A 26,677-nucleotide genomic window follows, 5' to 3' on the forward strand; every position below is an offset into this window, starting at 1 on the left:
AGTCTGATTGTGCCCTTTTGCTGCTCCAGGGCCACCTTGGGGAGCAGCCTGCTGTGCTGTGAATGTCCTGTTCAGCCAGTCCACCAAGACATCCAGTGGCATGGCACCTTCCCAGGCTGTGACAGCTCAGAACCCAGCAGGGAGGACAGCCCCAGCTTCCAGCTCCTTTGCCCAGCTTCCACCTTTGACCCCTGTTCAAAGATGCCAAGGCTGGAATGTGTCTGTGTGGAGGGATGAATGTTCCTTCCCCATTGTGAGTGTGGCAGCTCAGGGCGGATGTGATTGCAACAAATCAGCTGGATTTGTTCTGGCTTGTGGGTGTGTAGAGAACTCATTTCCTACAGACCCACACGCCTGAAAGTACAAACTCTGCATGTGCACAAAACCTCTGAACCAGGCTGCAAGGCCAGAGACTGCTGGAAAAATTTAGCTGGATATATTGATTAATACCCAAAGGACAGAATAAAACCATCTCCTGCTGATTCAGGCCTCTTTATTATTTGAAAGAACAATTTGTTAAAAGCCAGTTTCATCACAATGATCAAAGTGGTGCTTGATTTCACTTCATGGTAAGCAAAGACCAGTTGCCAAGTTTTCAGAGAGTAAAACATTCCTTGGTTTATTTTCTCAGAAAAAGGAACTTCAAACCTCAGCGTTAATGCCTGAAAATGCCCTAGTAATTATCCTTTTTTTATCTGCGTATTATTCCAATTCCATAAACAAGCTTAAAATAGTAAATTATAATATTAAGATTTGGGCAGAAGAGCATCAAAGGCAATATCTTCAGCTCTATTGAATTATTTAAAGAGCAGAACTTTTTAAGTATCTTGCACTGCTTATCCATTTTAACCTGGGAATCACATTCAAGGGGCCATGTTATGATACTGGAAATAATTTGATTTTCTTCTGGTGTCAAGCAAACAGAAGGACACACTTAATGCTTTTCTGAGTATTGATGGTCTTCAGAATAAAGGTCAGATAAAAGTGCAGCTGGGAATGTTAAAGAGTATAGCTGTAGTTCCTACTCACAGGCAGCTGCTACTCAGCCTTCTAGATAATGCTCCTCCATACGGGTTTGTTTTATGAAAGGAAGTTGTCTTTTCACTCAGCAAACTTGTCCATAGTCTTTAAATGCCAAGCTTTGTATTTAAAACAAAGTATTTCTGAAGACTGTGGGGTACAGCTGTTTCATCAACCTCTTAAAAACTGTTAATTAAGAGATTTAAAATATTTTTCCAGAGTGTTTTGACTGTAACTCTACAAGTAGTACAATTTGCCAGTAGCACACATCAGGAAAACACATAGCTTTTCCAAAGCCTTCCAGCCAGCCATTGCTATCAATAACCAGGCAGGAGTGCCCTGATGAGTGGGAGCAACATTTACACTTTTTAAGCTGTACAGTGGATAATTGTCATTATTACCCCAGTGTGAGGAAACAGAGATGAAGTGATTCACCCAAAGAGCACAGTGAGTCAATAGGAGAGCTTCGAATAGAGTGCAGAATTCCCTGCATTATCCATTGGAGACCTCAGATAATATCATTTTATAAATGCTCTGTCTTTGTAAAGACTTCAGTGCTATAATTATCCTCCCAGGACTCTCATGGAAACAAGATATTTATAACTCCATTAAGCCTTTCCTGGTAATTTTATGATCAAAGTCAAAAACCCAAATAATTCTGTGCCAATCAGTTGCAGGTCCATTGTCATCCAGAATGGCCACATGATGAAAGCCTCTCCTTGGCTGTTGCAATTAAGTGCTCACTATCTTTTGAATGCCTTCCCTGTGTCCAATTCCCCTTCTACCACATGGAGGACAGGGAGTATTTTTTGCAGTGTGATGAGCCATGCATTTAGAATGTACCAAATAACTGGGAAAGATGCTTGTTGCCAACAAAGCCTACTGGTTTGGGCTATAAATGTTTCCTAAAATCCTTTCATGTGTGCCAGGTTCACCTAAAATGAGCAAAGCCACCTCAGTATTTCCACTAACCTTTGTATGTCCTTTAAATTGCAATGCAAATGCCAAGACTAACTGTAAACAACAGGTTAGGGACTGAGGCTTTTGGACCCTGGTTCAGCAAAGCACTTAAGCCTGTGCTTAAATCAAAATCCATTCTCATTCTGCAGATCCATTTTAAGTATTTGTTTAAGGCAAAACACGTGCTTAAGTCGAGTTTTGCTTGGCACAGTGCCTAAGCCCAGCACAGAGCAAGGGCCTCAAAATTAATTTCTTTTTGAGGGGAAGTCATTATTTTTAGCCCGCCTTTCAATGGCCACAGCACTATCTTTTAGTCCCCGGACAGCTATTTTGAGGAGGTGGACGTGCTAAACCTAAACTTCTGGGTTCTGTGACACTCAGTGGCACAGAAAAAGACAATGACCACTTGAAATACTTGACTTGAGAGGGGCCTTTGGGGAGGCTCATTAGAGGGAAGACATGAAAGAAGCTGTGATTATTCTGGGAGGTGGATGCTGATACCATGGGTGATCTTTTCACTGCACTTACTAGAGAAGATTCACTTACAGGAGGTCAACAGTTTTAACTCAGAATGTTTTCAGGAGTTTCATATTTCCACAGGAAATTCATTATTTCAGGGAAAATGTTTATAATCTCTTCAAAAGTATAAAAAATATTTGGCTGGAATGTGTTCATTTCCTCATTTTTTCCCCTGAAACACTTCTTTGATATACATATATATATATATTTGTATATCCATACATATATATACATATATCCATACATATATATACATCCATATATATACTTCTTTGATATATGTATATAATTATTAAAGGAAGACTCTCTGAGTTTTATTTCTCATTCCCTGTTAACACCAGATTTCCTGTCTCATTAAGACAACTCTTACCATTGTTTCACTGATTTTGACATTGGAATTTATCAACTAGATCTGGCCTTTGCCACATCTGGAGGAGGAACAATTACATTTTCTAAGATGTTTTTTGAGGGATGCTCCACTACTTTCCCTTTAACATCCAAACTTCATACAGAAGGTAGAAATAAAAAAGGTAACTTGAAATACATTTTATTTCTCTGTGGTCTTAAAAATCTTTGGCTTCTTACACTGTTGTAGTAATGGCATGGATAAAACCTTACTCTGACTCCTGCTACTGATATGTAGGACAGCTTTCTAACAGCAGGAAGAGCCAGGTAAGAGGACAGATCCCCCATGGAAATTTGGCACTGCTGGATTTAAAAGCAGATTGGACAAGCACTTGAAGAGGAATAATTTAGATGCTCTTAGTCCACTCCTGCACAGGGTATCACAATGACCTTTTAATGCCCATTTAACTCTGTCCCATGAGAAAGTCTCTCTCCCCTAGAAGCTTCTGGATTATTTCCAGGCAGAAGACACCTTTTAGCTCTATCATTTGACCACCACATTGCTTTACTAATCCACCTCCCTTGTTTTTTTCCACCTTGGAAAGTACAGCGAGTGCCTGGAGCTGTCATCCACAACAAGGCAGTGATGGGACCCCAGAGTCAGATTCCTCAAACAACTTTTACTAGGTATTCTTTTCAGGATTAAATATTCTTGTATTTGTGCAATTTACTCTATAACTTGTGGTAGGGAAAGCAAAGTGTTGTAGATATTAGACAACCAGTCTTATGAGGAGGAGCAGCTTTCCTTGCAATTACTATTTATTGGAAGCCAAACATCACAGTCAAACTTTTATTGCAAATTCATGTAAGGACACATTCTGAATCCTGTGGAGCAAAAAGAAGCTAAGCATAAATTTTAGGTGCTCCAGTGGAACAAGATCCCAAAGACTTGCAATTTTTCCATTACAAATTCATTTTATTTGCAAGAAGTTGGCACTGGTTGTAGGCAGAGCAGGCCAGACTTTCACCTGTCCACACAGGCAGTGGCACACAAGTCACCACAGTTTATCAGGATGTGGAAATGATCCAGAGGTCTCTGCTCAGACTGTCCTGGATTTTGTGCACACCAGTATCAGGGGGCGTTTGTTGTTACCAATGTGATTTCTTAGCATGAGGCACCATTTTGGCCTTGGTTTAAAGCACCCTGCAGGAAGCAGTGACCTGGCCCAAGGGAGCTGCTTCTCCACTGGTTCTGGCACAGCTTCCACACAGGATTTCCAGACACTGCAGCTTTTTGTCCTGTTTGGTTGGTGAGTTTTGTATATCAGATTTGCAAAGTCTGTGAATAACTGACCCACAAATTATGAATGCAGCAGGGGAGCTTGTATTGAAGCATTGGGAGATGGGCAGCCTGGGAGGAGCACAGGTACAAATGCACTGGTTTGCACAGCACAGTGTACAGTATTGAAAGCTAAAATCAAGAACTCTGCAGGCAGAGAACCTGTTTGAAGATGTGGGCTTGGGAAGCAGCTCAGTGGTTCATCCATCCAGCATGGGCTGGCAAAGAAAGGTCAAGGCGGCACAACTTTCATTCCCGGCATTTATATCGGACCTGTAATGGTGCCATGGGTTGCTGTGTCCCCACCAAATGTAAAGGGCTCTGAAGAAAAAAGAAAATCAGAAAAAACCCACTTCAGTTAGTTCATTTAATGGAATTACCATTGGGCTTTAAGATATAAACATTTTTGCATCTTCAGGCTTAGAGAGCCAAGACCAAATACCAAGAATTATTTCTTGGCTTTGCCAAAGACACTGAGTAATGCCATGGTTAATTATTATTCCAGTCACTCTGTCAGGGTGACACATGAGCTCTTAAGAAGCTCTCACAGTTTTGAATACTTTCAAAATACTCAAATAATGAAGTGGAGACTGTGCCGTTCTCCCTTAAGTATAAAACCTTTCTGTGTCACAGCTGCTCATTCAGTCTTACCCTAATCATTTACCTTCCGCCCCTGAATAGGTAGTGGAAGAGCACTATGAGTGTTACATATGACTCTAGATCTTGAAAGTATTCATGATCCCATTCCATATTTTCTGTTTCTGTGAGCAACAAGTATTTAAAAAATCTCTAGCAATGCTTAGGAAAGAGTGAGACAAACATTCTTGTAAGCACTAAATTGTATAGGCAGTGCAGCCCCTAACTGGAATTGCTGGAATTATTCTGAATCTTCTGAGTCAAAACAAAGATTGAGTTGTTACATGTTTTATAATATTCCTCTCAAAACTTGTGTAACCACAGTTAAGCATGGTTGTTCACCTGAGCCTGATGAATGAAGAGTATAAAGATGGGGAATGCTACACAAATGCGTGGATCTCTTACCTCCTTTGGCACTACATCCAACAGCACAAATTCATACTTGTACAGGAGAAGCACAACAAACAGCTGGATTTCCATGATTGCAAACCACCTGCAAGAAAAGGGAGGAAAACACTGGCTCTCCAGACTGAGCATCACCTGTGTGTTATCACCAGGTAAGACACAGGGTGTCTTTTATACATTTTACATTCTGTGCTTTAGTTCTGCCTAAAAGTTTGCCTTCCATAGGAAAACTGCTGTAGTTTGTTCAGGTTTGTTACTCAACAAAGAACATGAATGTGGTGGCTGCCCCTTCTTTCTGGTGAATCGCTGGACTGACAGTATCCCTCTGACACCTATTTTAAACCAGCTCCTTATCATTATGGATTTTTCCACTGTATAAACATTTATGTTCTCCTAACACTTGCTGACTGGAAATAACTTCCTAGGAGTGAGAAGGCAGTCAAACACAGAAAAGGCCATATGACTAATCATGCTATATAAAGTTATATAATGCAGCTGGGAGCCTGGTGACATCAGAGAGCAGTGACAGTGGGAGTTATTATTTAATGCGTCAGCATTAGGATGCAGTAGGAGACCCAAGGGCATGATTTCTTTTTTCTGTCACACTCTCCCAAAGGTGTTTCTTAGGCTGGAGAGGATTTTTGATAACTGCAGGTAAAATCCTCCAGGCTATTGGTTTTTAATGCTGATGTATACAAGAGCTTTCTGCATTCACCAGTGTGCACCTATACAAGGTCATGGGATTACTCACTTGCAGAGCTTAGACATAAGTCTTAAACACCCAGTTAAAATAGTAATACTACCTTGCTCTTCTACAGAGAAATGCTGGGAAACCTGGATAAAACAGCTATGGGGGAATTCACAAAGGAAGAGACTGCATGACTGCACATGTAGTTGGCCTGGCAGATGTGAAGGGAAGCCAAAAAGCCTCACACACTCAAGGTAACTCCTGCAGAGATACCAGGCTCTGCCCATGGAGCTGCCCCAGGCTCTGGAATGGGAAGATGTTTGTTTGTTTTAGCACAAAAATCCTTGTTGTTCAGCTTCAGACCCAAATTATCCCTGTGATTTCACACCAGAATTGCCTTGAGCTTTTGGTGGCCTTGGCTCAGGGGAATGCAGTGCAGAGATATTTTGATGGCTATTAGCCCAGCTCAGGTGGGACGTAGCCCAAGCTCCAAGCCTGCAGCACTATGCAAGAGTGGGTCCTTCCAGTCCCAGCTCAGTTTGCACAGCAGGGCTCTGGACCACAGTGCTTGAGGGAACAATACACCCATGCAAGACAAGCACAGTCACACAGGCAATAACTCCCTGCTTTGACCAAAGTAGTAAAACTGACATCAAATTTTTCTTTTAGGTAAAAATATGGCACAGAAATGGCTTTTTGGGAGCTCTTCCCACATCAGTTTGGTAGAATATTGGACAGGTAAGTTATTTACTAGCTTTCAGTTTGATTAAATTAGATTTTAATTTTATGCTGAACTTCTGCAATGGAGAAATTAAATGTTTCATATATTTAATTTAAAAACCTCAGTACTGAAAGAAATAAAAATTCATCTTAAACTTGAAATATTGTTTTATTCAGTCATATGAAGGAAATCTGCAACCTGAAATCCTTGATACAACCCTTGATTTAATTTTCTTTTTTTTTCCAAGACCATCACATTATTCTTTTACAATTATTGCTGAAAAACCTGAAGGTGTGTGTTACCATGTGGACTGCCAAAAGGTCTGAAAGGACTTTTATGTCTCTCAGCAAGAAAAAGATTCTCCATCTGTTGTCTGTGTAGAAATGTTATACTTTTCTTTCTAAACAAAAACTTATTTGAAAGATGTTATCAGAATCCAGAGAACAGCGTGAACAAAGATATAGATCAGACTATATAAACAACCAGCTTTCAGAAACATTGTTTTGTAGCTTTCCCTGTACCTGCAGATGCCTCTTGTGAATTTTGCTGTGGCCCTTGCTGGGAATGAGGCTGTGCTCAGATTTAGCTCAGAAATGTGGTACAAGCCACCGAGGTACAGCAGTGAGTGAGCACTTCCCTCTGGCAAGCCTAAATAGCAAAAACAATTTTATTCATTTTGCTTATGTCTTTAATGCCTTCACAAAGTTTATCTGGCACTCATGTCTAGCCTGCCGTAGGGTGCAGATTCCAGAATGCAGATCCTCTCCACATTCTTTGCTCCACATGGAACTCGAGGTAAAATGACTTAAGGATTTGGTCTTAAGTATTCTAAGGAGACTTTTGTGTCAGAGGAACCCAGATTTTTAAGGCAGAGGGTTGAGCACAGAGATGTTTGAACACAGGAACAAGGAGCAGCTGGCTCCCTGGGACTTGTTCCAGGAAGAGGGACAGCAGAGAAAACAGCAGAAGGAATGCAGGAAGTACCAAGGCTGGCATTGCTGGAGGAGTGAAGTGAGACAGGATCTGCAATTTAAGCCATTATACAATTCTGTGTGCCCTAATGCGAAGACCAGATTCAAACAGAGAGGAGCCAGTTAAGACACCTGAAGACCAGCAGAGATGTCAGTGGCATCATAGAGGATGGAAAGATAGTCTCAGGCCTGAGAAATGTTCTGTAGGTTTGTTTAGAACTGGTTTAAGGCAACCTAAATAACCGTGTCTCTAAAATGGTGTGTTTGGAAATGGAGCAACCCTTGATGAAAAGAAACCTCAGCAGGGGCAGAGCCAGGGTGAATGTCCTCCCTGGATGGGTGGCAATATCCCTTGATACACTGGTCTCAGATTCTGCCTGTTCATTGTGACTTCACCTGTCTTTTCTAGGAATGAAACCACTTTCAGATCAGTTTTAAACAAGGTACAGATGATGCTGAACATTAGGAGACTGACAAAGAGCAAAGCAAACACTTTATCTCCAAGAGTAAGAGAAGCTCAGTTCCAGAGCTGTTCTCTGCAGGGTTTGGGAATAAATAAACTCCAGCTGTTTCACTGACCTTCCTGGACACTGATGCTTCCCTCCTCCGAATGCCACAAAGCTGTCCAAGAAAGCATTCTTCTCTAAATTTGCCTCTTTCCAACGATCCTGTGGGAAGAAACTTCTTTTTTTCCAAATCAGCCTTATATAAATAAAGCTTAACTTTATTTCTCCAGGCTAAAAATTACCTTGGACAGCTAATCCTCAATACAAAGTCACACTAATACCATTTTTTTGCATTCAACCTGTTAGTGTTATAGTCTGGATCCAAAAGTCAACACCGAATCAGGGAAAGAAATGAGGGTCCCATTTGAAACACATTTAGGTGCCTTAAAATGCTGGAGAAATTTTCAAAATTACCTCTAAAGCAGTTTTACTGTACCTACCCACTTCCTAAATCCTGCATCTTGAGCTATTAAAATGCAACCTTCTCTTTTTAAATATATCTATAAATGCAAATGTTCAACCAGTACTGAGAGAAGCCTCAGCCACAAAATTGCGTCATGACACACAAATAGCTCACACACATCTTGCACAAAATTAAAAAAAAAAAACCATTTCTAAGACACTCTGCACAGACAAATGCAAGGTCTATGAGCTTTAACTCGTGTAAGCCAGTGTGTGACATGATGAATGATTCTCCACAAAAAACATCTTGTCTATACCCAAAGGGATTCCTGCTCCATCCTAAATTGCTTTGAGAGGAAAGGGACAGACAACACAAGGAGCAAGGCAATATGGGCTGAAGTTTTGGTGGGTGACACTGAGAGAAGCAAATCTCATGACTGCTGGGTGACAAACTGTCCCAACCTCCACAAACTCAGTGCTACTCTGCCAAGTAACACCCTGTCAAGCTTCTGGTGGTGAACTTCTCTGATGAAGCTGTCCCAGAGAAGACATAATCTTGCATTTATCTATTTTAGGTTTGGTTTTTTTTTTTCAACTTTCTTCTGAGGAAGAAACCTGTCAGCATCAAAATCCAATAAAGAAAGAAAAAAGTATCTCAGTAGTGATGAAGCAAGGTCATACATTTGGAATGGCAATGTCCAAGGGGCACTCATCTATTCCTCTTGAAAAAAAGGGAGAGTTTCTAAAAAACAAGCTAACTTGCTCTTTAGAAATAAAGTTACCAGAAAAAATAAGCTGCGGCATCAGAGCTTCAGCTTCAGATTTCATAGAAGCAGGAATTGCTAAAAGGGATTTTAAATCAGGAAGAGTTTGCTAGAAGAGAAGTTTTGTTTAAATTACTCCTTGATGTATTTCTATAAAAAAGACAAACTGTTCTATATTGGATGGTGCTAAAAAGAGCAGTTACAAGCCTGCCCACACAGCCACCTGCAGTGGAATAATAATCAAGAAACTAGATTAACTACTGAATTAGCAGAGATAATACCTACGAGAAATCATCCAACAGGGAGAGAAGAATACTTGGAATCACAGAATTGGTTAGGTTGGAAAAGACGTTTAAGCTCATCAAATCTAACCCAGCACAGCCGATCCACCACTGAACCACGCCCCCAGGTGCCACACCTACACATCTTTTAAATCCCTCCAGTGATGGTGACCCCACCATTTTCCTGGGAAGCCTCTTCCAGTGCCTGACTTTGGTCAGGAGCTCTTTTAGTGAAGAAATTTTTCCTAATATTCAATCTAAACCTCCCCTGGCACAATTTAAGGCAGGTTCTTCTCATCCTATCCTGTTACTTCAAAGAAAAGACTGACCCCGACCTGGCTTCAATCTCCTTTCAGGGAGTTGCAGAGAGTGATAAGGTCAGCATCAAAGTGATATTAAAGTGGTACTATATTACCTGGAACATGTCACTGAATTTAAAACTCTCTTTTTATTCGTACTGGCTCCTCCTTTATGTGCACATTTCCTCTGTATTCAAGGCTACTCTCCTGCCATATTTAAGCACATTTGTCCATGTGCTTTTATTGTAAAGTAAGTGAAGGGGAGAAAAGACAGCAAAATATCCACACTAAGAGTGAAAACTTACAGGTTTGAACATTTCTGGGTCAGGAAAATATTTTGGATTCCGGTGCAACCAATATGGTGACAACATCAGCATGTCACCTGCAGGGATGGTGAAATTCTGAAAAGGAGAAAAATCTCTAAGAAAAGAGCTAAAAATGTCACAAAATATTCCATTCTTGGTACTTCCATCAGTGAAAGATGCTAAGAAAAGACAAATGAAGGTGATAAAGCTATGGTGGCTATATTACATGTTTCAAGTTTTTCTTGCTGTTGCTATTTTTTTTCCATAAAACCTAAACAGTGGGGAAGCTGAAAAAATTACTTGTGTTCTTATTTGGGGTTTTTTTAGGTATCAAAAGATCAGAAGCATAATTTCTGTCTTTCCTGCTTCTTGATTTATGAGGTGACATGTTTTCTTTTTTCTAAATATTTCATTAAACGCTTCCTTCAGTGCAAAGAAATTCTAAGAAAGCCTTCTATGAAAGTAGATATTAGTAATTTGATCAGTAGTCTTAAACAGTCATGAGCACTGATTCCTTGAGAGTGTGGGTTTTTTCCCAAATATTTCTTTGCCAGATTCCTGAATGTTGACACCTCCTTTCTGAATGGTAGTGAAGAGGACAAAAAGGAGTCATCAGTTACTAAAATGTCGTTCCTTCTACTATACTTGTTATGTCTGATTCCTCTTTTATATGCCATCAGTATCTGTAGTTCAATTCAATTCAATCTTAAATCAATTCAAAATTGAAGGCAAAACTGTGAGCCAGAGAATCCAAACCACTCATAAATTAATGATGATGAATAAATCTATTAAAAAGAATGTATATGTGAGGCTGGGGAATATCTCTACCACTGTAATTTTACCCAGATCTATCAGGAGGACCCTTTCCAGACAAATCACACAGCATCATTTGGGGGGAAAAAACCCACAATCAAACCTCACCTTAATTCTAATTGGGTTTATGACTTTCTTGGTGATTGCACCTGGAGACCTCAACCGTATGGCTTCCAAAGTGCACCATTTAATGAAAGGGATCTTCTTCAGATCCTCCTCAGAGACTTCCAGTTTATCTTTACCTGTTATGGCTGAGAAAGGAGATTCCATGTAAAAATTACATTTCATGCTTGTTTGGATACAGGCTGGCATGTCTTGTTTTAGGACTGTGGGTGAAATACTTCAAAACTTCAAGGCATTGTTTACACCCAAAAATTGTCTTTATATTTCAAAGTAAATAAATGGACCATAAATCAGTAAAATTTAAGAAAAACCAGAGAACATAATTCAATAACTCTAAGGTAGGTGTATATATGGCGTTAGACAGAAAGGGGGAAACAAAGCTGTGTTGGGAGTTAAAAGTCTTCAGAGTTTTTCTGTGCTTTCACAGGACACTCCAGGGAAATCTCAGGGACTGTAAGCACCAAGACAAGAATGTCTCATGGCTGAGCTCTTTGGCTCTGTTAACATTAGCAAATGAAACAAGGCCAGGAGGAAGGCTTTGTGGATTTTCCTTACTGGTTAATTACTGACTTGTTTCTTGATACAGTTTTGACCCATGTCAACAAAGAGTCTTTTGTGAAAGTTTAACTCTCGTCCAAGGGGCTGCATATGAGAATGACTGCTCCCAATAGGTGACTGCTTTTTGAGGGAAAGAGGTTACTCATGGGGGGTGAACCATGCTGGAAAAATTTGCCTCTGATAACAGAAAAAAGAACAGTTCCTGGCCTGTTTTTTTCCATGAATATCTGTAACTCCAGTGAACAGCACATCATGAAAAGCACCTGAACTGAATGATCTCATCTGACCCTATCGTAGGTGCCTGGAAAAAACACAAGACTTGGAAATAAAAATCTAAGTTAAAATTATAGAAATGAAGAAACAAACACATGCTATTCTTTTCCTAGCTTCTTTCTGCTAACATCAGAGGTGTTTTTGCTTAAAAATACATCTTGAGCATATACTGAGTTAAGACCTGAGAGCTGGACTCAATACTACCAGTAGCATGCTTAGCAGACACTCACTGTTCCCAGCCACTGATCAAGTGTGCCCTGTGCTGGGCCAACACAGGATAAATCACTTCCAGCTTCCAGAAGGACAAAATCAGATTTATTACCTGCTTTGCCAAAAACAGAAGCCAGGTCTTCCATGACTTTCCTGTAAATAGCAGGATTAGAGAGTATGAAAGCAAGGGTCCAAAATGCAACCTAAACAGAGATGGAAATCCTTAAATTTAGGGACATGGAAGACAATGACAGTATCTTGGCAGGTGAAAACATTTGCACTTTTTTTGTATGTGCCTGTTGTAGTTCAGATGCATGGGGAGCTGTGCTTCCTGGGTAAATCTATATCTAAAGGCTCAGCTCCTGGGAGATTATGTCTAGTCATCTGCTGTGTACTTATCTTTAGTGAACATTATATAGCTTTGGCCTTGAGCTTTGAAACACAGGATCCTTTATTTTCCAATAACTAGGTGTTAAACGAACTACTAAATCATCATGCATGATTAGTTTTAGCTGCAGGAATGAAAAAAGAAAGAAAGAAATTCATGCTAGCCTTTGCAAAAATGAGGTTAAATAATTTGCAGGGCATTGTCATAGGAAGTCACACTGAAATGGGCAGGAAAAGTTTTAATTAACAGCAAAACAAGGGGCAGTATATCCCCTTTAGAAATAATTTGCTAACTGATTATGCAATGAAGTTGAAAATCAAGAAATTTAGGAAAGGAGAAAATCCTCTTAAGCAGGATGAAACCAGAAGGACTGGCAGCACTGCCAGGACTCTCTCTCCTCTTGCTGAGCTAGCGGGAGGTTCAGCCTGCACACAGATCTGGTCGTGGGCCATCTGTGCTGGTGAGGGATGAAACTCTGACTGTTATTTCCCAAAGAGACTGACATGGATGCAGCCCTCCTTCTACAAAGCAAATCTTGTGGTTTAGCTTTCCTGTACAGCACTTGGACACTGTGGCTTCACTCCATGGGCTAAGAAGGGATAACTGAATTGTTTCAGATAAAAGGGTTTAAAGTGCTTGTAAAAAATGCCCTTGGAAGGTGAAAGGCCTTTTCTTTCGTCATTCCACTCCCCAGAACAGTGATTGTGACTATTCTGAGAAACAGAAAAATATCTGTATGTCTATTTACAGCTGAATATTACAGAAGTAAGTGTTGTGGAAGGAATGTCAGTTATCCTGATAACAGGCAGCAGGCTATGCCTCCCACTTATGCCAACACGTGAATCCACAGAAACCTCACTGAAATAGATGAATTTCCCTTAGGCTAAACTGCACTAATATCCAATCTCAAAAAAACATAGATATATTCGTTAGGGGAACATATAAAAATAACTCACTATCATGTTTTTCTAAATCACATCTGTAATGGACATAACTGTGCTGGAAAGAGCTTAGTAGTCATGGTAAATAAAGGATGTTTTTGCTGCTATGGATTTTTCATCTTAGAAATTCCTATAAATGTCTTTGGTCAGCCTAAGCTGTGTTAGATATATTTGGCTTGTTAGCATACTTATTTCAGTATCATTAATCCAGTAAATCTTTTTCTAACACAGACAAAACTTAACAGCTCTAGAATCAAACTATTGCTTTTCACCCACTGGCATTTGTACAGCAGATTCCCCAAAAATGAAAGAGACAAAATAATTCGAGGGTTTACACACAAATGAAGTTATTCTATATTATGCTTTTGATATTCTTTACAACTGGTAACACCAGGGTATCTGAAATAGTACTTTCTGTAATACAGCCACAGTGCTTCAAAACAGATTTAAATGCTCTTCACAGCTTAAGACTGTGATCTTAACAGCTGTGAGGCTTATGTTGCTGAAATGTTATGGCAGGGGACAACATAATTTAGGAAAAATACAAGAAGAGCTTTTCTTGTCATTGCTTCTGTGACATTGCAGCCTGGGTATATTTGTAGTGATGCATGTGGGCGTGATAATCCCTTCTTTGGAATCCATTGAGTGTGTGTGACCTCTGCTTCAAAGCCTTTCTCTCCCAAATCCAGGCTTTGGAACAGGAGAGAGAAGGTGTTTCTGTAGCTGATGTACTTACGGGCACAGCATTTGCTTGGGCAGCCCAGAGCATCAGGAGACCGTAATTGGGAGCTAGATGTTTTCCCTGCAAGTTATCCAGGAGATGCTGTAGAAGTGTCTGTTAAAAAGAAAAAAAAAAAAAAAGAGCCTGTATTTCAAGAATATATCAAAATGTTGTTTGGGGCAGGGCTTACTGGAACCCAAGGACTAGTTTCTCAAAGAGAAGTAATGTTAATCATGGCTTTTTTGGAAAATACAATGTAGAAATGACAGCTATTTAGAGAGAGTGAGACTCACATAGGCAGAGGGCCAGGAGAACTCAGTGCACCACATGAATCCCTCCTGAATACTTTCACTGGTCTCCATTTCCTTAAAGTTTTAGAAGATTGGGTTCCCTCTCCCCATTGTTGTTTGTATGTGGAAGAAAGGGAAAAAAAATCTCTATTCTAATTCCTGCTCTAAACCTCTGCTTTAAAGAACCTGAAAATGGGAATGAGCCAGTTGAATGAATGGAAATGAAGAAAATGGTCTCTCTGTTCATGCCAAAAAGGTGCTTGTTATAAAGAGATGATTTGATACATCAGAAAACTCCCTAGTTCCAGGCACTTTGTTGGTGACCTAAGCAGTGACTTCAATGGGCTGATATTATTTGAAACTATAGCAACTGTGTAAAGTTCTAGGACCAGCTTTTGCTTATAGTATTTCCTTAAATGTGGGGCAACCATGCACTTGAGGCAAAGCTTCCTGCCTGCTTTTCAGAGGGGAAAAGGCTGACCTTGAATAAAAAATGGCTGATTTTTTTCCAAATTCCCATCCAATCTAAGACACCAAGTTTGTGCTTCCTACTTCCTGCACCTTCTTACCTCCCACCAGCTCCACTCCAGTGTTCTCTTTCTTTCTGCTAATCTGGTTTGTTTTATTAAAGAAATTGCAGTATGTAAAGCTTTTGAAGTCTAAATAAAACCTGCTTTGTTTAAATAATCTGTTCTACAACCATTTGGTAGATCAAAATTCCCAGGCCAGTCTGCCATCACGTTTGTCAACCCTATCGGCAGAATTCCTTCCAGAGCTAAGGAGAATAACCAGGGGAACAACTTATCTCAGCTTTGACACAATGAATATTTAGGGTACTTGGCTCCCAATCCAGTAATCTGCTATTTTCTACCAGTCTAGTTGTTGAAGGATCTGCTCACTCTACACCAGGGTTTATAAATAGCACATGTAAGGTTTTGAAGTTTCACAGCACAGTGCCCTCAATGAAACAACTGAAGGGTTTTTCTCTCACCTCTTTCAACTGCTCACTGCAGTGTGGTACTGCAGGCTGGGGATAGGTCATAGCTCTGAACCCTTGCCTTAAAAATCCCCAGGGGAAGATGTTAATTCCAGAATTGCTTGAAATAAACTAAATGGAGGAACAGGAGTCAAAGTTACAGGTCTGTCCTACTGCAGGTGACAGAAATACTGGAACATTTGGATATAGCTATAAAAGCTGACATATTTGACTTATTTCTTCCATTACTGAAGTAATTCCTGCCCTCCATCATTTCAGTCAGAATATACAACAAAGTCATCTTATTTCCTAGCCTCGGATGTTTACCTTGGATGCAGTCTCTGAAGGGTTGGTCCTCTCAGCATCCAACACTACTTTCTCAAATAATTTTAGAAGCCATTTTTTTGATTTAGACCAGTTCCTGTAAAGAAAAGCAACAAACAAGAAGAATTTAACTGAGGCAGCACAAACCAACATTTCCTTTTCCATGAGAAGCACTCCTTGGGCTGTTTTCCAAAAGCCCCTGGGCAGCAGTCAGCTGATGAAGAGCCAAGTGTGAGTCTGACTGACAGAAGTGATGACTGGCATGAGGAACAGCATGTCCAAGGCCTTCACCTTGGCCAGATCTCCTCTTGCTGCCAGGACCTGGGACTGCAACAATCCTACATTTTCATATATTTTTATTACAGGTTTTCATTGTTGATTTGGACAGATTGCTTAGGCCAATCTTTTCTAGAATGAACCTCTTGAAGAAAATGAAGGCATTTTTTTAGAGCATCCTCAGTTCTTTCTGAAGGTATTTTGAGGTGCTAAAGAGGTGCAATGATGGCCCTGAGACCACCGACAGTGTCTGGAAGTACCTCTTCAGGGTTCAGGTGTCTCTATCCAAGGTCAATTCTGTGACAGTGCAGCCACATAACCTGGGACTGGTATTGGGAAAACAGCTGAGGTGTGGAAAAGAGCAGAGACACACCTCATTGGAGGCCCCCTGAGCTTGGGACTCACACTTAGGCTCAGGCCTTTGCCCTTTACCCCATTCTGCTGCTCCCTGACAGGTCCAAGCTGGGCTCTCTGCTCACCTAAGCCAGGTTGTTTCTGCTTTATACCAGGAAAATGCATAAGACAAGGTCAGAACTTTTTTGAAGCATTTAGCTAAAAGCCTGCTTCACCTAAGGGCACACCATCAATAAAAACTGAGCATCATCCTCCAGGGGAAATGTCCCCCATGGCTGATACTGCAGCAAGATAAATGCCTGTAGTGGACACACCACAATCATCATCTCTGCCCCTTTACCTCAGGAAGCACTCGGGCATCTGAGAAGCGTATTCAAAGTCCTCGTCATACTTCCGAAAATGCTCTTCAAACTCCTTGATTTCACTCGGGCTGGTTGGGCAGATGCCCCTCCCAAACAGGGTATTCACCACGGCTGGATAAATGATATGCCTGCAAGGACAAGATGCCCAAGACTTAGGGGTTAGCAGTTTTAGACCAGGATGCAGCACGTTGGATTGCCAGCCCAGGAAGCTGTGGGACTCAAGGGTCACACCAGTATGGAAGGGCTGGCACAAGGCTCACACCTCACCCACACACTCATTTCAGATTTTAAACAGAGGCAGGAGATGCAGAGACCTCAGGCTGGTCTTCTACACATGGCTGAACTTGACCAGTTAGGTTTGGTCACTTAAGTAGGAGCAGAAAGGCTCTGGCCACCGAGGTGCCCTTCTCCCCATTAACCACCCCTCTCATTTCAGGCTGACCCATATGAACCTTCTGGGCATTGCACAAACCTGTCTGGACCAAACATCCCAAAACATCCTTCCTCTGGCTGAAGCTTTCCTGGGCAGATAATGCTTTTTTGTTTTATTTTCATCTCACTCTTTTTTGCTTGCTACTCTGTTATCCTGCAAACTTTGAGTTCCCTCCTAAGACCCTTTTCCTGTACTCCAAGAAAGTCTTCTGCAGCCTTTGCTGTGTCCCAGGTGCTGCTAAATGAGTATTCCAGGGAATAGCGCTTTTTCTGATTTTCTGATAATTAGGAAGAGGGGGCCATCTGGTGGCTCTATGGATTTCCTTTTGCGGCAGCTAAATAACAATTATTCAGAATGTTGCATTCCAATACTTTGCCTTGTTCAGCAAAGCAGAACCAATCACCCCCTATCAGATTTCAAAGCCCCCCCCACACACACACACACATTTTCTCCCAGTTTATCCAAATTGCATTAACTGCAATGAGAGCTGCCAAGTGATTTGACTGCAGTAACAGCTGTATCTTACTGTATTATGCAGAAAAAGGCAGCAAAAGACAATCTGAATGTGAGGTGTTAGAAAGAGGTGCAAACCAAAGGCAGCATCTGTCCCCATCCTTGGAGTCTTCAAGGCCAGGTTGGATGGGGCTGAGTAACCTGCTCTAATGGAAAGTGTTCCTGCCCATGGCAAGGGATGGAATAAGAGGATCTTTAAGGTTCCTTCCAACCCAAACCATTCTGTGATTCCATGAATGTTCAACTTGTAGTACAGATGGACAGACAAGATATATGTGTTGTCCCAGACAATCAGGAAAAAGAAGGCATTAAAAGCTTTGTTGCTGTCACGTGAAACTTTTTTTTTTAGGTGAAGTTCTGGCAGCAGTCAGTTGTAGAGGGTCTCAGACAAGCTTCAATTTAAGCTTGGCTCAAATACAAGTTCTCAACCTGCAGAAGGTTAAGCATCTTGTCTGTTCCCAAGTTCTTTATAAATATGTGAAGCTTTTATCCCATTTTTTTGGGTAACAGGGTTAGTTGGAACATGCTGTGTTTTCTTTTTTCTTCCAAACAGGCAATTCAGATGCTTCTCCTGAGAGAAAAACATTTATATGAAATTGAAGTCCACTCTCTCAGCCACCTGAAACCATGAAGCTGTGATGAGCATCCTGACAAAACTTTTGTAAGACTGAGCTCCAGCTGCTTTACAAGAACATTTCTCTTCCACGTAGGACACCCCTGAGTTAAGAGACGTGCTGCAAAATTCCCTTACCTTACCAGGTCATTGAGGTCACCTGTGCCCTCTGTGCCCAGGTGAGCCATGTGCTCGTGGAGCTCCTTACACAAAGTGCCGGAGAACATGTGCAGATTAGAGGGACTCATTTTCCCCTTCATCATGCTGTAGAGATTACCATGATTCTGATAAAATGCTTCTGCAGGAACAGAGACTAAATACAAAAGGAAACAGAAACGTTTTGGAAAGTAGATTTTTCACTGAAAAATAGAGTGAACATTTTTACACATAACTTTTGACTCTTAATTTAAATGCCTTAACCCTAATTTTCCTAAAGTAAAATTCCCTGGAAGCTTTCTTGTAAAGATTTTGGTAATAACTCTGCTTCTCTCAATCTGTGTAACATCTTCCTGCCTTGTGAAGCTTCAGTGCCAGAACCAACAATCCAGAGATTTTCCCTCAGTGGGGTGCAGGCGCACCACAAAACTGAATGAAGTGAAAAATAATTTATCCCAAGAAAAAAAACAGTTTGTGTCTCCATGCTGTAGGAGTACATCCTCATATACACCTCATCCTTTTCTAATGTCTGTTGTACTACTGTGTAGCAGCTAATTGTTGCTGCAAGCTGATTTTCCAGTGGAGTGACAGGATTACCTCCAATTGCTCTTAACTAGGTACATGCAGGGGGGGTGGCCAGCCACAGCAAAGGACCTGATCTCAAACTGGGATTGCTGGATAGTAAAAGTAATTACAGCCCCGGGATCAGAAACTTCTGATTCGTTGAGACTGAATCCAAATCCCTTGGCTGGTTTAAAGTACTGGGTCAACACAGAGAATTTGAATTTCACCATTTCATAGCATGGTCATGGGTTAGAATAAGCATTTAAGGCATGATCAAAAAAGCCAACAGGCTTTTGCTTGGGATTTAATGTTCCTGGGTAACTAGATTTGGTTTCCTTCAAAAAAGAGACAGGTCTCAGTTACCTGCATTCTTGACAGCTTGTTGTACTGCCTGCTCAAAATTTAAGTCTTCAGATTTAAAAAATGCTTCAGTTCCTTCTTCTTCAGTCACAAAGGTGAATCGTTTTCCCAGAGCAAATATTGTGAACACAGGTCCATGCTGGAACAAAGAAAGATTTCCTGTCAATACACTGTTAACACATTTTGCAGGAGCCCCAGCACGACTTCAGTGCTGCTGAGAGGTCAGGAGGGAGGACCTGGCCATTCCTGCTCTCTGCACATCTTGGTGCAGAACTGCACAATGATGAACATGAATCAGACCAAAATTTGCAGACTTATGACCAGAAGGGAACGTGGTTTATGCCTGCCCGACCTCTTGCAGAGTAGGAGAAATTCCTTCCTTTAAATTAACACTTTATAATTGAATTACATTGCAATTCAAACAATACAATTTACATGGATTTAGAGAACCCAAGGGATGGATTATCTACTGCATCCCTTGGCTGCCACAGCAAAGTATCAATACTGTAAAGATCCATAATCCTACTATTTCAGTCTACACTGTTTTAGCAAAAACTCCACCCTCCTACATATTTTTAATATCTTCCCTTCCCTTCCCTTCCCTTCCCTTCCCTTCCCTTCCCTTCCCTTCCCTTCCCTTCCCTTCCCACCTAATACCAATGATTCATTTCTTGTAGAGATTAATATCAAAATAAGCTTTGAGCAGAAGAGATTGACTGAAATTCAAGAAAAGTATTTCATGCCATAAATCATTCTTTCATCTTCTCTTAATCTAATATCCTAGAGCCCTCTTGAAACTTTCAGCAATAGGCATTCAATTCTGAGTTCCTACATTGTTAAAATGATCCTTTATATTTGTAAATAGTCTAAACTAGAAAACAAATGTGCAACATCTCCTGTCTATCAGATATAGGCATAAAATGATCATTCTACCTTGCTCACATTGTTTATGACATTGACTTTAACCATTTATTTTGCTGCCAGTGTCTGTAGTGTAACTCTTCCTTCATCAAAAGCTCTTTGAAGCCAAGGAAAAGATTCCTCCTGGCATCAGTTGAATTTTGATTGTGTCCTTCAACTGCAAATTATTAAAGAAAGAATGACAAACTCTCTGGGTGCTAATAAATAAAATATTGTTTTAATAACAAGAGTTCAAGGCCAGGTTGGATGAGGCTTTGAGCACCTGTCCACCAGAATTTGTCCCTGCCCATGACAGGAGGTGGAACAAGATGAGCTTTAAGGTCCCTTCCAACACAGAGCAATCTGTGATTCTATGACTCTGTAATAGCTAAATTTCTAAGATCGCTTTTTGATGTCCATGTCCTCATCATCATTCTGGATAAAAATAAGTGAATTTGTACTGTGCTTAAAAATCAGATTTTTAAAATTTTCAATTAACATTAAAATGTACTTAAACTAATTTTAAAATAAAATTAAATTTTAACTAATAGCAACCTACAATCACAATTATTCAATTAAGGTCACACTCAATTAAAGATTGGAACACCTTATTTTAGGTGATTATATGTGAGCAAGATGTCTGAGCTCCCATAGTAGACAACAGAAGTCAAGTCTGTGCAGTCAGGGGATCCTAAAAACCAATTCATCAGACCATCCCCTGCACACCTGTTTTTGGAGGGAGCTGAACTGCCCTTGGACTTCACTGACAGCCCTGACTATGTGTCCAGTGACCATCTTGTTAACCTGCAAACACCCAACAAACAGTCTGGGTTTGAATCTCATCCAACTTCCTGCAATCCATTTAGAATCATTAAAAGTAGACCAATATTTAACAAAACTGGAATAAGAAAGCTCCACAGATAACCTCCTCCAGTCTGCCTCATGGAGCAGCACTGTGATGACAGATACTCAGATATAAACCTTTCAGAAAGCAGAATTTTGTGTCCAAATAAATAGGACATGTGATAAATGCAATGCAAAATTAAACTACTAAAAAAGGTTTGAGAATCAAACTAATAAAGGCGATCTGCCTCCCCAACAATAAAGACTTTTCCAAGCATGCCAGATGCAGGAAGTTTCCCAGTGTGCTGCTGAGCCTGATAAATACTCAGGGTGTAAGGAAACTGACTGGGAAAGGAATCTGAATTAGGGATTGCATCAGTGAGACAAGTCCCAGCCTGGAGCCTTTCACTGAGAGTGATGGACTGAGACCTTGTTCTGAAGGAATATTGAGCAGAATGGACTTAAACTAGGTAAAACAGTGATTTATATTTCAATTCAGAACCCTTGAGTAATTAAAATAAGAAGTTGCAGAACTCCCTACTGTGATCTGTGAAATCATCCTCAGTAACAGGAGGATGGACAGCTAAACCTGGTGCCAGAAGGACCTGGGAAGCCTCAAAGAGTCATTTTGGTACTCAAAAAATTACAGTAAGCATTATTAAAGATTGGGATTAGAAGTGGATAAATAGGATGTACTGAAAAAGAGCCCAGTACAGGTTTTAGGGAGATATAAGACTGTGTGGGGTTAGTTTTTCTAATTCATTCTTTAGAAGAACAAAAAGTTTATTCATGATCTGGAGTCATTTGAGTGCCTAAACAATAAGAAGACCTAGAAAAGTCACAGAAAAAGGCTTAGAACAATGACACTCTGAAATTACTCCAAAATCTATTATGCAAGTGCTAATAAATGGCTTTAAACTGAAAGCAAGTAGGTTTGCATTGGATATTAGGGAGAAATTCTCTACTGTGAGGGTGGTGAGGCTCTGGCACAGGCTGCCCAGAGAAGGTGTGGATACTCCATCCCTGGAATTGTTCAAGAGCAGTTGGATGGGGCTCTGAGCAACCTGTGGTAGATGTCCCTGTCATGGCAGATGGGTTGGAATGAGATGATCTTTAAGGTTCCTTCCAACCCAAATCATTCTATAATTAATCTGGAGCTCTTATCTGGCTAGGAAAGGAGAGGAAAAAGGACAACAAACATCTAAACCCATCTTGTGTCTGCATCTTCAATGTAATTTGTGTTTCTGCCCACTCCATCTCAGCAGGATATCCTGAGCTAGTCAAAGTCAAAGGGATGCACAACATGCATGAATATTTCAATAAAAGGAGATTAAGTGGATTTAGATCCCAGGAAAAGATATTCATTATTCTAAGTTTCTCAAAATGTAAAAGCTAATGGGCTTGAGATTAGGAGTTAGATGGTTTAAAACCAGACAGAATATTTTATTCATATGGGTCATGATTAAATTATAGATTCACTGCTGTGCATTGCTGTGAAGCCAAAATTATATACAGGGCAACAAAAGAGATTAGGTCAAATCATCTGGATGTTAATTCCAGCCTACCAAATCCCTAAACCAAGAGCTAGGAAGAAAAAGCAAGAGGCTGCATACTCTCACCTGGATGTGCCCTTACACCCTGTTACTGAGCATTTCCTAATGTCTGCTGTCCCAGACAGACACCTGAATAACCAAACTGTTCATCTGCCAAAATGCGTAATTACATTGATGTTACACTGCAATAAAATCAGCTCCTGGAATGGAGCTGTGGGGCGGTTCTGCACTTGTGTAGGTACCAATGGAGTGCAGACTCTGCTGCCAGCACTGCACCCAGGTTACTGCTCTGAAAGAGCTTTTAAGGAGACCTCACTACACAGAGAGATATAGAAAACAAAATAAAAATTGTCCTAGGATTTACTGCTTTCACTCATGAAAGCTAATTTTTTGCCAAACATTGGGAAACACTTCAGTGACATGGTGAGAGGCAGATTCAAGCCTAAGGAAAATAACACTCCAGAGAAATAAAAACTTCAGAAGGATGTTCTCCAAAATCCCAAAGAGAAGTAGTCATATTCCCCAGGGACATTGACAGGGAGCTGCCGGTCTCAGCTGAGGCAGCTGCATTGCACCAAGAGCCCTGCTGGGAGCACTGGGTGGGTTTCCTTTCCCTTGGGTATCCACAAAAACAGGGTCAATGCCATGTCCCCTCTCCAGCTCAGGGACTGCAGCATTTTGGTCTTCTACACCTGGGACCAGTAACAGACTTTCAGTGACTCAGCTGTGGATACTGCCTATAAAAATGCTCCACCAGAAGCCTTCTCCAGCCTGCTCCCCTCCACATGTCCCTTGCAGGGTAACCCAGTGAGCCATCCTTCCCCCAGCCACACACAGAAAGGCTGAGAGTCCTGGGACATGGCAACTTGTCCCAAATCAACACTCTCTGAGAGGGATGTATGGATCCCACAGGTCCCTATAAGAATGCAGAACAATCTCCTGGGTTTAACTGAACTTTTCCTGTTTGCTTAATTGGCAAACTGATGAGAAGAATTTGAAATTCCTTTCTAACTCCTGCCACGTTTAACAGGCAAAGTGGGGAGCCACATCCTTTGAACCCCTCATTAAGCAGCTCACCCTGTATTTTATGTTGCATAGTAGTTCTGGTTATTCCCCCTGCCCATTCCAGACTGCTGCAAAACTTCTCTCACCAGGCACTTATAGAAAGAAGAGGTGGTATCTTTTATTAGACAAGAGATTAAATATTTTATTAGAGCAGGGGAAATTTCTTTTCTTAGTCCCAGTGATGACACAAAGGGGAAAGGAGACAATCCTTCCAGCCCACATGTTCTTCTGTGGGAGGAAAATAGAAGCAGCAAACTCCAAGCAAAGGGCAGGCTGGAAGCAGTGGAACTTTACTGTGTTACCCAGGACTTAAGAGAAAAAACAGTGAATGATACACATAAAAGGAATTAAGGAAGAAAGGCATTAAGAAAGAGATAAGTTTCATTTTGACAGTCTGAAGGATTAATCAAGGGTCTGAGGGATTAATCAACTCAATTAATCAATCCCTCAGTCTGAGGGATTAATCAACTTTTTCATTGCAATGGTCTCCCCTGAAGATAATGACTTTGCAGGGATGAAGAGATTTCACACTGCCTGATGCCTGTTTCTGCAACACCTTTTATGAGGGCAGCTTGCTCATACTAAGGACACTTAACACTGTTCTGGCAGTATCAAGGAGCCTGGAATTATTGCAGATGTGTTTTGCAAGCCCTGTAGTGCCTGTTAATGACCCCTTTGGCAGCAGCATGTGTTTTGTTTGGCTGTACTCTGCAACAGTGCCTGCTCCTTTAAAAGGGAGCAGGCAGGAAAAGACTTATTTTTCCTGGCCTCAGCACAGTGTGCCAGCATGGGAGGTGGGAAGGGAGGGGGACTTTCAGTGTCTGAGGAGGGTTTAAGGAGAGGAAGGAGACAACAAACCAGTGGCCTTCTTCAGAGACAGGGAGAATTTCAGGTAATGGTGCTGCAGGCAGGTGGCCAGCATGGGAGGGATGGATGGAGACATCCCCCTTGGCCCAGGGGAATCACAGAGAGAGGTCACAAGGAGCTGCTGGACTAAATGTCAAATGAAAGGTCCTACCAGCAAACACACAGTACAGGGAGAGATGTAACAGAAAGCCTTCTCTTCCTTCTTTGCTTTGAGTTTTCACCCATTGAAAATGTTTCTTGTTCTAGTTTCTATCCAAACAAAACCAGAGGTTTATAAAGTCCTTCAGGCATTTCTGGTGTGTGCAGATGCGTCAGCAACTGCCACAGAATCAACCTGGAGCCTAGAGGGTCTCCAGGCAAATGAGCACCAAAATTCATTAACCCAGAGCTAATGAGTGTGCATTTGCACAGATGAAAGCCACAGGAAAGACACAGTAATACAAAATTAAAACTGGCCTGTCAAGCACAGAGAAGCCAAGAAACTCCAGATCATACCTCTGAGCTTACCCCACATTGCACCCAATATGATTTAATACAAAATTGACAAATCTTGTTCTCAAAGATCAGATTTAATCCTCTGCTTTAGCATGATCAGTTTATAGCAATACAAAAAGAAATACACATATGAAATCTAGCAGTTCAAAATGAGAAAGCAAATTTTAAACATCCAGTATTTATTGATGTGGGGTTTTTTTTTTTTCAAATTTCAGGATGTTACAGTGGTTTCGTTTTTAGCTAGTTTATGCAAGTAGTGGGTTGTGTGATCCTTCAGCATAAAAAACACTCACAGCTGACGACATTGTAGCAGCAGGGGATATAACCCCTGAAAGAAACAGGGAAACTGGGGTTTATGTCAATTATTATTAAATATTTATTATTAAGAATTTGATTTCTTTCTATCCAACAGAGACAGAAAAAGAAATTCAAGTCCAGGGGGTAAATTCTGCCACCCCCCCCCCCCCCCCCCCATGTTTAGTTAAGATTTCTTAGCACAGAAAACTTTGTCTGCCAAGCACATCTGTGTGTTGCTATAATGTTGAGGGAGACCATCTGGGGCTCAAAAATCTCACCTAACCTTAGGCGTGCAAATAAGTAGTTTCCTGGTCCCAGCACTTGGCACAGGGCTTTCCACATTATCTGAAACCAAGATCAACACAGAGCCAGACTGCAAAAGGGAAACGGCAGAGGTCCAAGCAGGATGGTCACAGCACCAGAGATCATGCCTGGATCAGACGCGCTGCTCACCAATGCTGGTGGTGCCAAGCCAATTCTTCACAATTTAAGTGCTCCTGACATTATAAAATGTGACAGGAAAGGGCAAAACTGAACGCAGAAGTTTCTGGTTGCCTTTCCCCTTGCAGCCAGCCACCCTGAGCACGCACCCACGAGCAGGCACGCCAGCACACGCATTACCTTGTTTCTGGCTTGCTCTATATACTCCAGGGGAGCTTTCCCGAACTGAAACGCAGCTCCAAACCAAGGGATCCAGCTCCTGATGCAAGGAGGGGAGCTCGGGTTTCTCAGCTGAAACAAAAGAGCCTTGACAATGAGGAGTCCCAGGAGCGCTGCCAAGAGCACAGCCAGATCCATTTTGCCTCCTTGCTGCCTGTCCCAGCCCTGGCATGGCCGCGCTGGCCGGGCTCCAAGTTATCAACAGAGACCTCTCTGACTGACCCAGCCAGCCGGGCACTGAGAGGCACAGGGCACAAGTCCGTGTTCTGGAAAAGGCAGACACAGTTCTGCCCTGTTCTGGGATGAGGACCAACTCTGCTGCTTGCAAAATGTAGATGCTGCTGTGATAAATCCTTGGACTTTGCACCGGTTGCTGGTAGGCCACCTGGGCAGCAAGGGACATGGCCAAGGACACTGGCAAAGCAGTGCAGAGCCTTCTTCAATTAAAAACAAACAAAAAAAAAAGGGGGTTTTTTCAGTACTGAGATTACAAAGCAGAGGGCCTTGTGATTTGCAGACATTAAGCTTTCAGCAAGTCAGAGATGGCAAGAAACTTCTGCAGGCATCACCTGAAGCAGAAACCTTTAG

At 41.3% G+C, this 26,677-nt stretch overlaps 1 protein-coding gene across 1 annotated transcript; it reads right to left on the minus strand.

The window, feature by feature from the left end:
- Nucleotides 1-4,432: 4,432 nt before the first annotated feature.
- Nucleotides 4,433-26,227, minus strand: LOC134041574 (24-hydroxycholesterol 7-alpha-hydroxylase). Its single transcript, XM_062488416.1, has 12 exons — nucleotides 26,051-26,227; nucleotides 19,413-19,548; nucleotides 18,468-18,642; nucleotides 16,749-16,898; nucleotides 15,782-15,875; nucleotides 14,204-14,302; nucleotides 12,251-12,341; nucleotides 11,083-11,216; nucleotides 10,162-10,257; nucleotides 8,184-8,272; nucleotides 5,225-5,312; nucleotides 4,433-4,504 (listed from the first exon to the last, which is right to left on the minus strand). The coding sequence occupies exons 1-12, from the start codon at nucleotides 26,225-26,227 to the stop codon at nucleotides 4,433-4,435; spliced, it is 1,401 nt and encodes a 466-aa protein (XP_062344400.1).
- Nucleotides 26,228-26,677: the final 450 nt, after the last annotated feature.

This window comes from Cinclus cinclus, chromosome 3 (genome assembly GCF_963662255.1).
Source record: "Cinclus cinclus chromosome 3, bCinCin1.1, whole genome shotgun sequence".
In the NCBI taxonomy this organism is placed as follows: domain Eukaryota; kingdom Metazoa; phylum Chordata; class Aves; order Passeriformes; family Cinclidae; genus Cinclus; species Cinclus cinclus.

Bases quoted from the DNA above. Each gene is read 5' to 3' on its own strand.
- LOC134041574 (XM_062488416.1), bottom strand. From the start codon at position 26,227: ATGGATCTGGCTGTGCTCTTGGCAGCGCTCCTGGGACTCCTCATTGTC. The intron at 16,899-18,467 runs GTAAGGGAATTT...TTGTCCTTGCAG, and splicing joins GACCTCAATGACCTGGTAAG to GCATATCATTTATCCAGCCG. The intron at 11,217-12,250 runs GTAATAAATCTG...CAGCCATAACAG, and splicing joins TTCTGTTTTTGGCAAAGCAG to GTAAAGATAAACTGGAAGTC.